The 13,437-nt window shown below is 37.5% G+C and overlaps 1 protein-coding gene across 1 annotated transcript in view; it reads left to right on the forward strand.

Annotated features, from left to right (window-relative positions):
• RFC1 (replication factor C subunit 1) overlaps window positions 1–13,437 on the forward strand; it is a 62,475-nt gene that overhangs the window by 14,155 nt on the left and 34,883 nt on the right. The window contains exons 2-4 of the mRNA XM_024573638.3: window positions 91–219; window positions 2,561–2,636; window positions 4,159–4,281. Of these exons, the coding sequence (XP_024429406.2) occupies window positions 91–219; window positions 2,561–2,636; window positions 4,159–4,281 (328 nt within the window). The remainder of the gene's footprint in view (window positions 1–90; window positions 220–2,560; window positions 2,637–4,158; window positions 4,282–13,437) is intronic.

A 13,437-nucleotide genomic window follows, 5' to 3' on the forward strand; every position in this document is an offset into this window, starting at 1 on the left:
TGTGTGGACAGAGCTATCCCCTTTTTTCCAATTGAAATGAGAATTTTGTGCAGTTAATGCTTATTTACGAACCTCCTTTTTTGCTTTTAGGATATTCGGAAATTCTTCGGGGTTATACCAAGTGGAAAGAAACCTGCGAGTGAGACGGTAAAGAAGAATGAGAAAGCAAAGTCCACTGAGGAAGCTTTAAAAGCAAAGAAAGGAATAAAGGAAATCAAGGTCAGTTTTCCAAACACAATTTACAGTTGTGTGAAAAGTTAAGTCAGCTCAGTTCCTAGACTTAGTAGGACTTGAGGGAACTTTGAGTAAATACAGATTTTGACTCATTTAGCAGAGGAAGAAAAGTAATACGGTATTATTTCTAATCACCGTGGCTTACTGAATTTATAGCTTGGTGTTTCCTGAAGTGGAGATGGGACACTTTTCAGCTGTTACAACTTTATGTTTAAGACCAAAGTTTGCTTGTAGAGACGTGAGTCCTCTTCCCCAGGTAAATGGTGTTGGACTTCTTGTGAGGGAAGGCGTTGGAGGAAAGCTTTATTTTTTTTTTTTTTGCTTGTCCCCCGTGGACAACAGTTTTGTCATTTTATAACAAGGATTGACTTTCCTACAGTTCCCAGTAACCTCATTTTTGTTGAAGACCTTACCAGAACGGCCCTTAATGTTTATATTTCTACCAGCATTATGATCATACATACATTCTCTAAGATGACAGAGGCTTTCTCTATAGCTCTCATCTTTTATCCCTGAGACCTTGCCAGAATCACTGTTAATGCCCACATTGTACCAACAGGCCCTTCCCAGCAGTCTAGGCTTTCTCTAGCGTGGACCTCAAAACTCTTCCAGCCTCTACCATCACCCAGTTCCAAAGCCACTTCCATATTTCAGGTATTTGTTACAGCACTACTCCACTTCTCAGTAACAAAATCGCTATTAGTCAGGGTTCTTCAGAGAAACAGAATTAGTGGGGAGGTGTGTATGTATGTGTGTAAACACGTTTATTGTAAAGAATCGGCTCATGTGATTGTGGAGGCTGACAGGGCCTCAGGCCTACAGTTGGGGAGTAGAAACTCAGCATAGCTGATGGAACGGTTCAAGTCGGGGTCCAGAGGCCCGGGAACCGACGTTGCCAGTGCTGTTACTCTAATCTGACGGCTGGCAGGCTTGGGACCCAGAAAGAACCTATTTCTCAGTTGAGGTCTGAAGGCAGGAAAAGCTGATGTTTCAGCTTGAAGACAGGAAGGAAGAATTCTTTTATATTTGGGAGAGGGTCAGCCTTTTGTTTTCCTTAGGCCTTTAGCTGATTGGGTGAGGTCCACCCCATTAGGGAGAAAAATCTAATTGAATCAAATTAAATGTTAAGTTTATTGCAAATCATCCTCATAAAATCACTCAAAATATCTGGGCACCTCGTGGCCCAGTCAAGTTCACACATAAAATTAACCATCATAGGTTATCCTATTTTTTCTGTATGGTAGTTTTTACCGTGGACAGTATGAATGATACAGTATAGGTACTTTCGATTCTATTATATTCTTCTAAAGAGTGTGCTTTGGATCTAGCAGGTACTTAACTTTGCTGAACTCCAACTCCAAACTCTTGTATTCCCTGTGATGGGCAGCAACTAAAATCTTTGTTCAATTCTTTTAACCTTAGCAGGGCCCTTGTAGTTAGTTGTTCCATGCAAACATGTTTCAGGAGACAGCCCAGAATTGGGCTTACTTTACCAACAGGAGTTGGGACTCCTTTTCTGGGGTTCTTTCCTTTCTCAGATACCCTCTTTTACTGTTGAGTTGTAATAATCGCTTCTAATTCTGTCCTCTAGTCCAGTGGTGTGTTTGAATTATAAGGGTTCCTTCATTCCTTCATCTTGTTTCCTTGCAAGTTAGTATTTTGATGTTTTATTATAATGGCTAGGAACATATTTCTACCTTATAGTTGATTATAGTCAGTTTTTTCCTGTGTGTTTTCATGATGTTTTTTGGGAAATTTTGAATATGTTAGAAATGTGATGTGTAAGCAAAATATATAAACAATACCTTTTGCTCAGGTTTTATTTAGTTTTCCAAGAGGCGTTGGGTTGTGGTAGACTCATAACTCCTTAGCTTTTATTTCCGTCTCTGTCATTTTCTGGAAGTACTTACCTTGTGATATCGGACATCCTTTTTTACTCTTTGTCATACATAGGTTAGTGTTGAAAGTGGAACTGGATAATAATACAGCTTTTTCTATAATTCTTTCTCATCGGATGCAATTATCGTTTGGCCTATTCTTTAGCATAATTAGGGCATTATTAACATTTTAGGCTGGATCATTCTTTCGGTGGATGACTGTCCTGTGCATTGTATGATGTTTGGTAGCATCCCTAGTGCACCCACTAGACGCCACTAAACCTACACCGTCCCCCGCCCCCTCGCTGCCAGTGATGACTAGCAGGAGCGTCTCCTGGCAGCAGAACTTCTTCCAGTTGAGAATCAGTGAGCCTGAGCCTAAGGAGGAAAACAGCTACTAAATTTTATAGGCTGCTCTGTGTTCTAATTATATACTGTAATGTTTATAGGTAAATAGTTCTTGTAAAGAGGATGACTTTAAACAGAAGCAATCAAACAAGAAAAAGAGGATCATCTATGAATCAGGTAATATTTCTATAGAGGAGCTTTAAAGTTTTCAAATTATTTTCTATCCCTTAGAACAGAGTTTTTCAAACTGGTGTTCTGAGACACGCAGCTATCTGTGATAATTAGGTGCCGTGAGAATAAGGCTCTTTGTTCAAATAAAGTTGAAAACAATTTTATTATACTATAAAATTTGTCAGAGCCTATGTGTATTATTGTATTAAAGGTTTTCTCAGAGAAGGGTCTAGTATATAGTATGTCTCAAACTTACTTTGACTTACTATTTAAAAAACTATTGCCTTCTTGTCCAGCTGTGCTTTGAAACTGAAACTGAAAAATAGTACCTTAGAATATTGCTTTAGAAACAGATCTAAATTTTAATTTTTTGTGCTTTTGAGCTTGTCCTTTTTTGTTGCATTTAAAATAGGACAATTAAAGCTCTTCTTTGAATATAATTTTAAGATGGGGAAAATGAATTTTTATGTATGCCTTTTATATCTTTAAATAATGGTAGAACTCAGAAAGTTTTAGGTTTTGTTTTTGGGGAGAAGACCCATCTGGCATGAATTCTTAAAACTAAAAATGTAACCTAAGGAAGTATTTATAGATTGTCAAGATTTTGACAGTGATAGCAAAGAATTCTGACTCAACTCTAAAAGTACTTGAGTGTTTATTGTGAGTCTTACTGCTGTATATCGTTAGGGATTGAAAGAAGTACATCTCCCCATTTCTCATGCATTTCCGTCTTTTTGGAAACTGGAAGTTTAATTGTTTGATACAGTTTGGAGCAGTATGAGACAGGGTTTCTAAATGCGTGGTGAAGATGGAGGACACTAAAGTTTATGAAACACCTATTTTGTGCCAGGCACTATCCTGTATACTTGTACTTTGTCCTGATTTATATTTAAACGCTCTGGGCAAGTAGGTGGTGGTAGACAGAATAATGGCCCCAAAGATGTCTGCCCGAATTCTTGGGACCTGTGATTATGTTAGTTTACATGACAGAGGGAAAGTATAAAGTGGTGGTGTTAAAGTTGCTAATCAGATGACCTTAAAATAGATTGTCTTGGATAATCTGGGTGGGCCCAGCGTAGTCACCAGGGAGAGGGAAGCAGGGGAAGTGAGTGAAGAGAGGTTCAGGAAGGTCAGAGAACCAGGGAGATGGCAGAGTGAGAAGGGCTTTGCCTGATGTGGGAGATGGAGTGAGGGGGCCGTGAGCTAAGGAATGCTGGCAGTTCCCAGAAACTGGAGCTCAGTCCTGCAGACACCTTGATGTTAGCCCAGTGAGACTCAGATTTCCAGCCTGTAAAACTGTAAGATAAAACCTCGGTGTTTTTTTAAGCCACTACGTTTGTGGCGATTTGTCACAACAGCCATAGAAAACTAGTAAAAGACTGAACACTGGGTAGAAGTAACCTGTGAGACTTACAGAAGAGATGTGCTTCAAAAGGGAGGGCCTGGAGGATGTGGTTAACGATAATTGCTTTAGAAACATACTGTGTTATATTTCTTTCAAAGTTTTATTTTCCTCTCTCACCTACAGACTCAGAACCAGAGGAGTCAGTGCAGGAAAAAAATGCCAAAAAGCAACCAGAAAAATTGCCATTGTCTCCCAAACCTGGTAAAATTCTCCGACAGCATCCTGTCACATACATTTCAGAAACAGGTAAGGGTGCCAAATACGTTGAATGTTGCAGAGAGAAGTAGTGTGTGTTACGTTCTTGTGCCTCTCACTGGTGTCTGAATGTACCTCCTTCACATTGAATTGAATTTCTGCTTCTTTCTTTGCTTTGTTGAATTATATTCATCCGGGGGAGGCTGTAATTATCTCTGTCATTTTCTGTGGGAAATGGAACACTTTTTCAGTGCTCTGTATTTCATCATGTGAGTTGAAACTCTATCTTGAATCATATATTAAAATGTTGTTGGCTTGTTTTGTAACTTTTATGTAAATTTTTATCTAGCATGCTAAAATCATAATAATCTAGGTATATAATGATTTTCATACTTGTGATTTATAATCTGGCACAGTTGTAACCTAGATTCATGGTATTCTCTGGTGACACTAAAGATTTTAGCATTGGCATTTAAAAAAAGAGATTGCTTTTTTCATAGACGCAGACAACAACAGTATGGTGGTTACCAGAGAGAAAGGGTGTCAGAGGGAAGGTGGAAAAGGGTGAAGGGGGTCAAGTACATGGTGACGGAGGAGATTTGACTTGGGTGGTGAACACACAATGCAATAATATACAGATGATGTATCGCAGAATTGTACACTTGAAACCTAAACCTGTATAATTTTATCAACTACTGTCACTCCAATAAATTTTTTTAAAAAAGATTGTTTTTGTACTTAAATTTGTTTTATTACTTTTCAGTGGTCAAAAAGCAAAGACATTTATAAATAAGCATGTACCAATCGTAACATTTCTAAAATATAAATCACTGTTTCATAGATAGCATTCTTCTCCGGGGAGGAGCCCTGAGTTATGTTGTCTTCCTAGGAGAAAACTCAGATCCGTTGGCTGTAAATTTGATTCTAGCATCATTAACTCCCAGAGGAGACCATAGCAGGAATAGAAGGTCAGCTCTGTTCATCTTCAAACTCCCAGAGCCTGTTGAATTGGTTCCTATATAGAAATGTTTGAAGGAGCCAGGAGAACATCTCATACCTTATTGATTTGTTCATATTGAGGAAAACCTCTGAAATTACTAGTTTTGCACTCTTCTACTTATATTGCTAGTGAAGTGAATACACTTGATTTGAAGTGAGAGGGTAAAAGCCACATTATTTTGGCACAGCATGTTACAGTTTACATTCAGCACACATTTATTGAGTGTCTTTTATGTCTCAGATATAGGCACTAGGGATCTAAAAGATGACGAAGGATTCCAAGTACTGTAGGAGTTAACTGGGACGGCAGTATGCAGTAGTTAGGGAGGGCTGGATGGCGAAGGTAAGGTTCGATCTGGCCCTGGAAGGATGAGCAGGTGATGGTGGAGAAGAACATGTCAGGTTAAGGAGATGGGATTATTTAAAGCACAGCATCCAGCACAAGGCTTGATATGTTCATAGGACAGCGAAGAGATTGCTTGCCCATATAATGAGGAGTGGGAGGTAGGTGAAGCTGGTTTGGGGTAGACCTTGAAAGTTTGGCAGATGACTTTAGACTTAATGTAGCAGGGAAAAGGGAACTATTAAAGTTTTTAAACAGAGTTGTGAGTGATGGAAATAGTGTTTAAGGGTGATTGCCAGGGGAGGGATTGAGCAGTAGGTGAAAGGCATTTAGAGGTGTAGACTTCCAGCTATAAAATAAGTAAGTCATGGGGATGTCATGTACAGCATATGGAATATAGTCAATAATGTAATGATTCTGTATGGTGATAGATGGTAACTAGACTTATTGTGATCATTTTGTAATGTATATAAATATTAAATCACTACAATGCTAGATTAGTATTCAGGGTGGGATGGAGAGTAGAGAAACCATAATTAGGGAGGTTGAAGCACTTACATTAATCTAGGAATGAATTAATGAGAGTCTCAGAAAGTTAGCAGGCCCTGGCCAGGTAGCTCAGTTGGTTAAAGCATCATCCTGATCTGCCGAGGTTGCAGGTTTGATCCTTGGTCAGGGTACATATGAGAATAAACCAGTGAACACATAAATAAGTGGAACAACAAATTGATGTCTCTCTCTCTCTCTCAAGTCAATAAATTAAATAGAAAAGTTAACATAGTAAGGGGCTGATCTCTAAGCGTTTCGGTAGATGAGTTACAGATTCAGTTTTCGGATTGCCTGTGGCCTTCATCCAGCCATGCTATCGCTGGTTTTTATTGTCTAGGGCAGGGCTGTCAAGCTCATTTTCACCGGGGCCACATCAACCTCACGGTTGCCTTCAGGGGGCCGAATATAATTTTAGGACTGTATAAATGTAACTGTTCCTTAGCTGTTAAGGAGTTGAAATTACATTCAGTCCTATGAAGGCAACCATGAAGCTGATGTAGCTCCCCATGAAAATGAGTTTGACACCCCTGATTTAGGATAATTGAAGAGTTAACGTTATTAGCATGCTTAAGGTTCTTTTTTTTTTTTTTTTAATAACAGCTTCATTGAGATATAATTCACATACCATACAGTTCACCTAAAGTTTTAATGTTATTGGAAGTTTCAGATAAAGGTCAAGGTTTTCAGAGATATGAGTAACATTAAAACTTTGCTTACCTGTGTGGACCATTACTTGAGAATATGAAGGTGCACATGGTAGATAAATCGGTCAGTAAGTAGGGAATGAAACAAGAAAGGAACCCCTTGTGTTGCAGAAGAAACCTGAGACTGGAAGGTCTGAAACCCTGCCTGGAGGGTACATCCTTGGTTCCCTTCTGACAGCTGTGTGACTTGGAGCTAAAGCTCAGTAAGTGTCTGCTTTCTGTAGAACAGGAGCATGGGTAGCGTAGGCTTGTTGGGAAGACTAGACGGGGTGGTACCTGTGAGAGGGCCAGACCCAGTGCCTGACGCATACAAGAACAGGTGGTCAAAAGGAAGAGGGAAAAAGAAAAACTGAAGAAGCCCACAGGTGAGCTTCGTGGGTTCTCTGGGACTGTATATTTGATAAAATTGTTCATGATTGAAGACAAATTGTAAATGATGGGAATACATTACTTGTAAAATTTTTGGTAAGCTGGGTTATTTCTTCATTATGGCAGGTGGCAGATTAACTCTTTAACCTTTTTGTTCTATTGCTAAATGTCTGCTCAGGCACATTGTGCAAATGAACTCTTGCTTTACGAGCCCCTCCACCCCCGCTGTGGCTACCTGGGTGGAGTGTTGAATGTGTGGGAGGGATACTAAAAGCAGTATGTTGATAGGTTTGTTATGTAACTGAAGGTGGTGTGATCAGGCTTTGCAGAGCCACCACGGTTAGTGAGCAGACAGCGTGGCCTTCAACTGTGGATCAAGGCTATCGCTCTGTGTGCTTTTAGGTACACAGAAGGGTCAGACAGTTTAAGCTCTGATCACATTTTCTTTAACACAGGATTGTTTATTTCAGACCAGGTGGTTTTGAATATCGTTTTCTGCAGAGACATCCAGCATTTACCTGACATTTTTATAAACATTAGGCAGTGTTTATGTCATTCTGCTGGTGTCATGTCCATGTGAAAGTGAGCATTGTCCTTGCTTCAGCCAAAAGTCTTGCAGTGCCTTGCACCCATCTCATAAGATGTTCAGTATTACATAGTATCCTGCTTTTTCTGAACTGAGAAACAGGAAAGAAGCTAGCTCTTTTCTTGCCTGTTTGATCTTCTCATACTTTTTTATTCTTTAATATGGTAGGTGAAGAGAGGGAATATTTTTTATTCCTTTTTCTTTCCTCTGTAAAAGAGAATGAAACTGTTAAAAAGAAGTCCACACTATAATTAGCATAATAAAATCAGAAATATAATGAGTTTCAATTGAAAAGTGCAACTTCTTGAAATTAATACACAAACTGCGATGTTCTTGAACTTAATAATTCTTTTAATATTCTTTACTTTTTGTTAAGTTAAAACTATAATTTTTCAATACTGGCTCATGAATAAATATTCACATTACCCTCATAAACTTAAAGAAAACATTTGTGGTAAAAATAAAAATTCTAACCTAAAATTGTATTATAACATTTGGAGATTGGGTTTTCTTGTGGGAAGGATTATGTGACATAATTTAGCTTTAACAACTGTTAATTCCAAAAGAAAGAATTTTTGCTTTATTTCATATTTTATCTTTTATACACCAACCTTTGTTATTTTGGGTGTTTTTCCTGCAGTATAGCCTGTGTAGTGTTTAAAAGAGCATACGCTCTTGAGTCAGACTGCCTGGGTTAGATTGTCCTTGACCTTCCCCTGTGTCTCAGTTCCCTCATTTGGAAAATGGTGACAGTTAGTAGCACCTGCATCAGAGGCCTCTGTGATGGTCAATAAGGTAATGCTTAAAAGGCACTTAAAATAGGGCCTGGCGCACAGTAAATGCTCTGTGAGTATTAACTCATGTTTTGACTTCATTCTATGCTTTTATCTGCCTTTAAAGACTGTGCCAAAGACACTTCACTTTTGCTGAAGGCTCTCTCTTTATTGAGTAACCGTGATTTAGAAATTGTATTGGACTCACGGCATTTACGTTATGTGTGCTGTCCAGTATAGGGACCGCTGGTTACTTGTGGAAATGTGAGTAAACTGAGTTGATAGTGGTTTTAGCATCAAGTACTGATTTCAAAGATGCAGTACGAAAAAAGGAAAATTATTTTTTAATTTAAAAAAATTTTTAAAGATTTTATTTATTTTTAGAGATGGTAAGGGAGGGAGAGAGGGAGAGAAACATCAATGCCGTGGTTGCCTCTTACGCTCCCCATATTGGGGGCCTGGCCCACACCCCAGGCCTGTGCCCTGACTGGGAATCAAACCGGCAACCTTTTGGTTTGCAGGCCTGCACTCAGTCCACTGAGCCACACCAGTCAGGGCTTATTTTTATTTTTTTATATCAATTGCATGTTGAAATGATATAATTTTGGCATATTGGGTTAAATAAAATATACTGTTAAAATTAATTTCACCTTTTTTTTACTTTAGTGTGAAAGTTTATGAGAAAATTTAAAATTACATATGTGGCTTGCATTTTATTCCTGTTGCAACGTGCTTTATAAATAACGAGAAACATATTTAGGAAGTAACCTAGTTCGAGTGCTCTTGTTTATGTTGTTATGCAGATCTTTAGGCGATATTGTTTATCATACAGATCTTCAGGTTTACCATTTAGCTCCACCACATGTATTTTATCACTGTGTCTGATTAAATCTGTCTTGTACTGTTTATTGATTTTTAAAGTACCTTAACTACATTAATCTCCCAAATTACAGGAAAAGGAAAAAACTGCTGATAAATATCTTCATAGCTAACCATTGACTCTAGTAAAATGTTCTTGTAGGTTGGTAAAAACCAAATACTTGTTGTGCTGGGTAAATATGTTTACTTTTAGCTGTTTAATGAAGTGAGAGACCTTGAGTTTTGTTTGGCAAAGATGACCTTTTACTATCCAGTTTCATCAGGGGCTGAAACTTGGTTGAAAATGGTCGGGGTTTCCCCTATGTGGAGAATTGTTTGTGACTGGTTATCTTAATAGAGCACATAATTCCAGAGGCAGTTAGTACTCTTGAAGTTATAATTACTATGGGGATGTTAAATGGGAAAAAAAATTGGGAATGTGGTGTTCTCTGGCTTACCATGTAATATTAGTGACGTGTGACTGGGGAAAATAGCAGCAGAAAATACTACTGGGAAAGTGTGTGTAACATTCTTTTTGCTAATTCTTAGAGGCATACAGTTTTGTGTACCAAATAGGAATAGATTCTGTGTAGGATAGAGAGCTTTTCTTCAGGGAAACCTGGAGTGATTGAGGGAGAAAAATTCCCTTGAAGTGGGAGGAAACTAGCACAGTGTATTGTATTTTTTTGATTATACTTGTTCAAAATTAATATTGACTTGTGGGCTAAAACTCAGTAGAAAAGAAACTAGGTTAGCATTTTTGAGGATGATTAAAGTCTTTAGATTAAAATTATTTTAAATTACCTAAGTACCACTTTACTAGGCAAAAAAGCATTCAGTCTAAGGTTGCACAAAGCTTCCCTGAGGAAGAATCCAGTAGTTCTTTGGTTGTCCTTTATCCACTTATTTGTTAATATCATCTGACTTCACATATTCTACAAATTTGATAAACCTGTTGTGTCTCTTTCTGAATTATTAATAAAATTGTTTAATATTAAGGGGCAAATAAAGAAGCTTTTTTACAAAGTTGGACAAAATTGACATGATCCATTATAATGATCAATTTTTTGTATGAATAGCTGTTCAGTCAGTACTTACAAGTCTGAGGTACCACTGTTCCTTATCTTGTATTTGTCCATCTTGCTGTAACTCAGTGCCTCTCAGTCAAGAGTGATTTTGCCTCTGAGGGGACTTTTAGCCGTCTCCAGAGACATTTTGGTCTTCACAACTTGTGGGTGCTGTTGCATCTGGTAGGTGAGATGAACACTAGAACAAGGGGTGTCTGCGCATCACTGGATTTCTGCTGATAAGGCTATGGCAGGTTTCCAACCTTTGCATTATTGACATTTTGGGCCAGATAATTATTTGTAGTGGGGAGCTCTCCTGCATACTGTAGTATAAGATACCTGATTCATCACAAAAATGGTGCAGAAATGGTCTGTTTAGTGGTACTTCTGTCCAGTTGGCTAACGGGCATTTATTGAAGACTTGGCACATGCATGAGTCTTTCTCCACTTACACAACCAAAATGACAGTTTAGGGTTTTGACTGAAGGAGTATTAAGAAGGAACTTCGTAGAAAAAGGCTCAGATTCCCTTTTTAAAAGTTTCTGACTTGTTGCTAAATAAATTATTTTCCTCTCTGTAATCAGATCCCTCCAGCATAGTCTCCATTAATTTGGTTTTTGTGTGTTCCAGACTGAAGGTAAGAAAATCAGAACCCTGAACTCTCAGCAGTATGAACTCCACAATTAGATTGTTTTTTTTTCCTTGGCCTGTAAATAGATTTTTATATGAATCTGCACATTATTTCCTCTTCTTTTATTTATTATCCCTTTAAATAAATGAACATATTGAACTCAGAGTGGAAAAGCAATCTTCTCTCCCAGTGATTCCTCTGTTGTATGTTGGATAATGCTAGTTTACTTGGTGATTGATTGTTACCACATTTGCAATTATGTTATATATAAATAAAAATAAATGTTGTTTTCATAAGGAGACAAAAAGCCTGGAGGGAGATTCTGAGTGTTCAATTGCCCATGATTTTCAGCTAGATCTCAGAAACTTGACCTAGATTTATTTTTCATTGTCTTATTACAAGTTTCTGGGGAGAACAGAACACATTTTGCCTTTGGCTTCTGACAAGGCAGGAACAAATTTAGGCTCATTAAAAATAAGAACAAATGTGAAAAAAGAAAGACAACCATAACTTTATTTGGAATATTAATCTTTATACATTGTGTAGGACCATAAAATATTTATTTTATGTGAGGATGTTCACAGAAACTCCTGCTAAATGACTGCCTTTTGCAAGCAGCTAATCTGTGGGGTTTTTTTTAACCGTCACCCTAGGATACATTTACTGATTTTATAAAGAGAGGAAGGGAGGGAGAGGGGGTAGAGCGGAGAGAGAAAACCATTGATGGGTTGCCTCCTAAATGCTCCCCAACCAGGATTGAACCTGCAGCCTCTTAGTGTATGTGGCCATACTCCAACCAACTGAGCACCATGGCCAGGGCTAATTGCATTTGCTCCACTCCAGCCTCTTCTGCCTTTTTTCTCCATAGTGTATCGGTATAGCCTTTTTGATATGAAGGGCTAAAGTAGTTTTCAGACAACCAGTTTAGACGCCATACATACTATAGTAACAGCGAGACCGCTGCTTTTTTCAGGTTTTGTAGTTTTATCAAGGCAAAATGACAGAATGCTTTCAGATATGCCTGTGATTTTATAGAGCACCATATCTCTTTTTCTATATTCACCTTAATGGAATCTTTTATATTTATATGGAATATCTGTGTTTGGGTCATGAATTTACTTTTTTTGTGTTAGTCCTGTAACTGTAAAGAGTATAGGGAAATTCACAAGTCACAGGACACTAATAAGTAAGTGTCAGATCAAGGAAGTCAATATTTTTTATTTTTCACAACTATTTCAATAGAAATACTCCTACTTTCCAAAGGGCCTGGAGAGCTATTTATTTGTGGTTAACAGAGAAAAGGGGGCCATGTAAGCAATTTTGCTTAGTCCAATGAAACACATACTGAAATTTTATATCGAACACTTCCATATTTTTCCCTTGAAAATCCATTGTAATTATATTTTCACTCAGAAATTATGAAAATGTTTATAAAAGTATGTCTGTGTTTAGGTATTGTACATTTTCTGGATTTATAGCTTGAAGACATTAAGTTTAAATTCATGTATTCTAAGCCCAAAATTTAGAGAATGGCTCTGTTATGCTCCACAATTATAAAGAGATCTCTAATGGAGAAGGATCATGAAAAGAAGCTCCCCATTTCGGGGTGATGTATATATATGTAGTGCAAAGACTAACCTAAAAGAACAGCATGATGCATTTTTATTTATTTTTTTTCCAGCTTAATTTTGCTATTTTCATAAGGGTTTTTTTTTTTTTCCTGAGCTTTAAAACTTGGGCTTAATTTCTAATGACTGCGCGAATTCATTATATGGCTAGACCACAATTTATGTAGCATTTCCCTGGTTTTTATTATTTCAATGGCCTACATTTTTCATGTTCTTAATTGTGTGATGAGTATATTTGTATATAAATATTTGTTAGAACCTCTGATTATCTCCAAGAATTACTATGCTAAAGATTATGAAGTTCTTTAAGGAATGTGGAAAATGGAGTGTATTATATTGAATAAGAGGTAGAACTAGTTGACTAAAGATATATGCTACAAAGAATGTGGCATGTAGCTTAATGCTCACTAATGATAACTATTATTAATAGTAATTAGATAAAAAAAATACCATTGCAGTCTCTGATTCTAGTGACAGAATAAGCAGAAATGCTGATAGATAAAGAAAAGAAGTAAGCAAAAAAAAGTGGAGAGGAAGGAGAAACCAAAGCCCGGCCTTTTCTGTCTCAGAAAGCTAAGCAGTCAGAGTTTCTAGGAAATAGTCAGTTTGTTATAAAAATATTAGATGGAAAAACACAAGTGTGTATTACAAGTGTAATACACACATTTAAGAAAAAAGGAAGGAAAAAATGAAAAATCAC

The sequence above is a fragment of the Desmodus rotundus genome, chromosome 4 (genome assembly GCF_022682495.2).
Source record: "Desmodus rotundus isolate HL8 chromosome 4, HLdesRot8A.1, whole genome shotgun sequence".
NCBI lineage: Eukaryota > Metazoa > Chordata > Mammalia > Chiroptera > Phyllostomidae > Desmodus > Desmodus rotundus.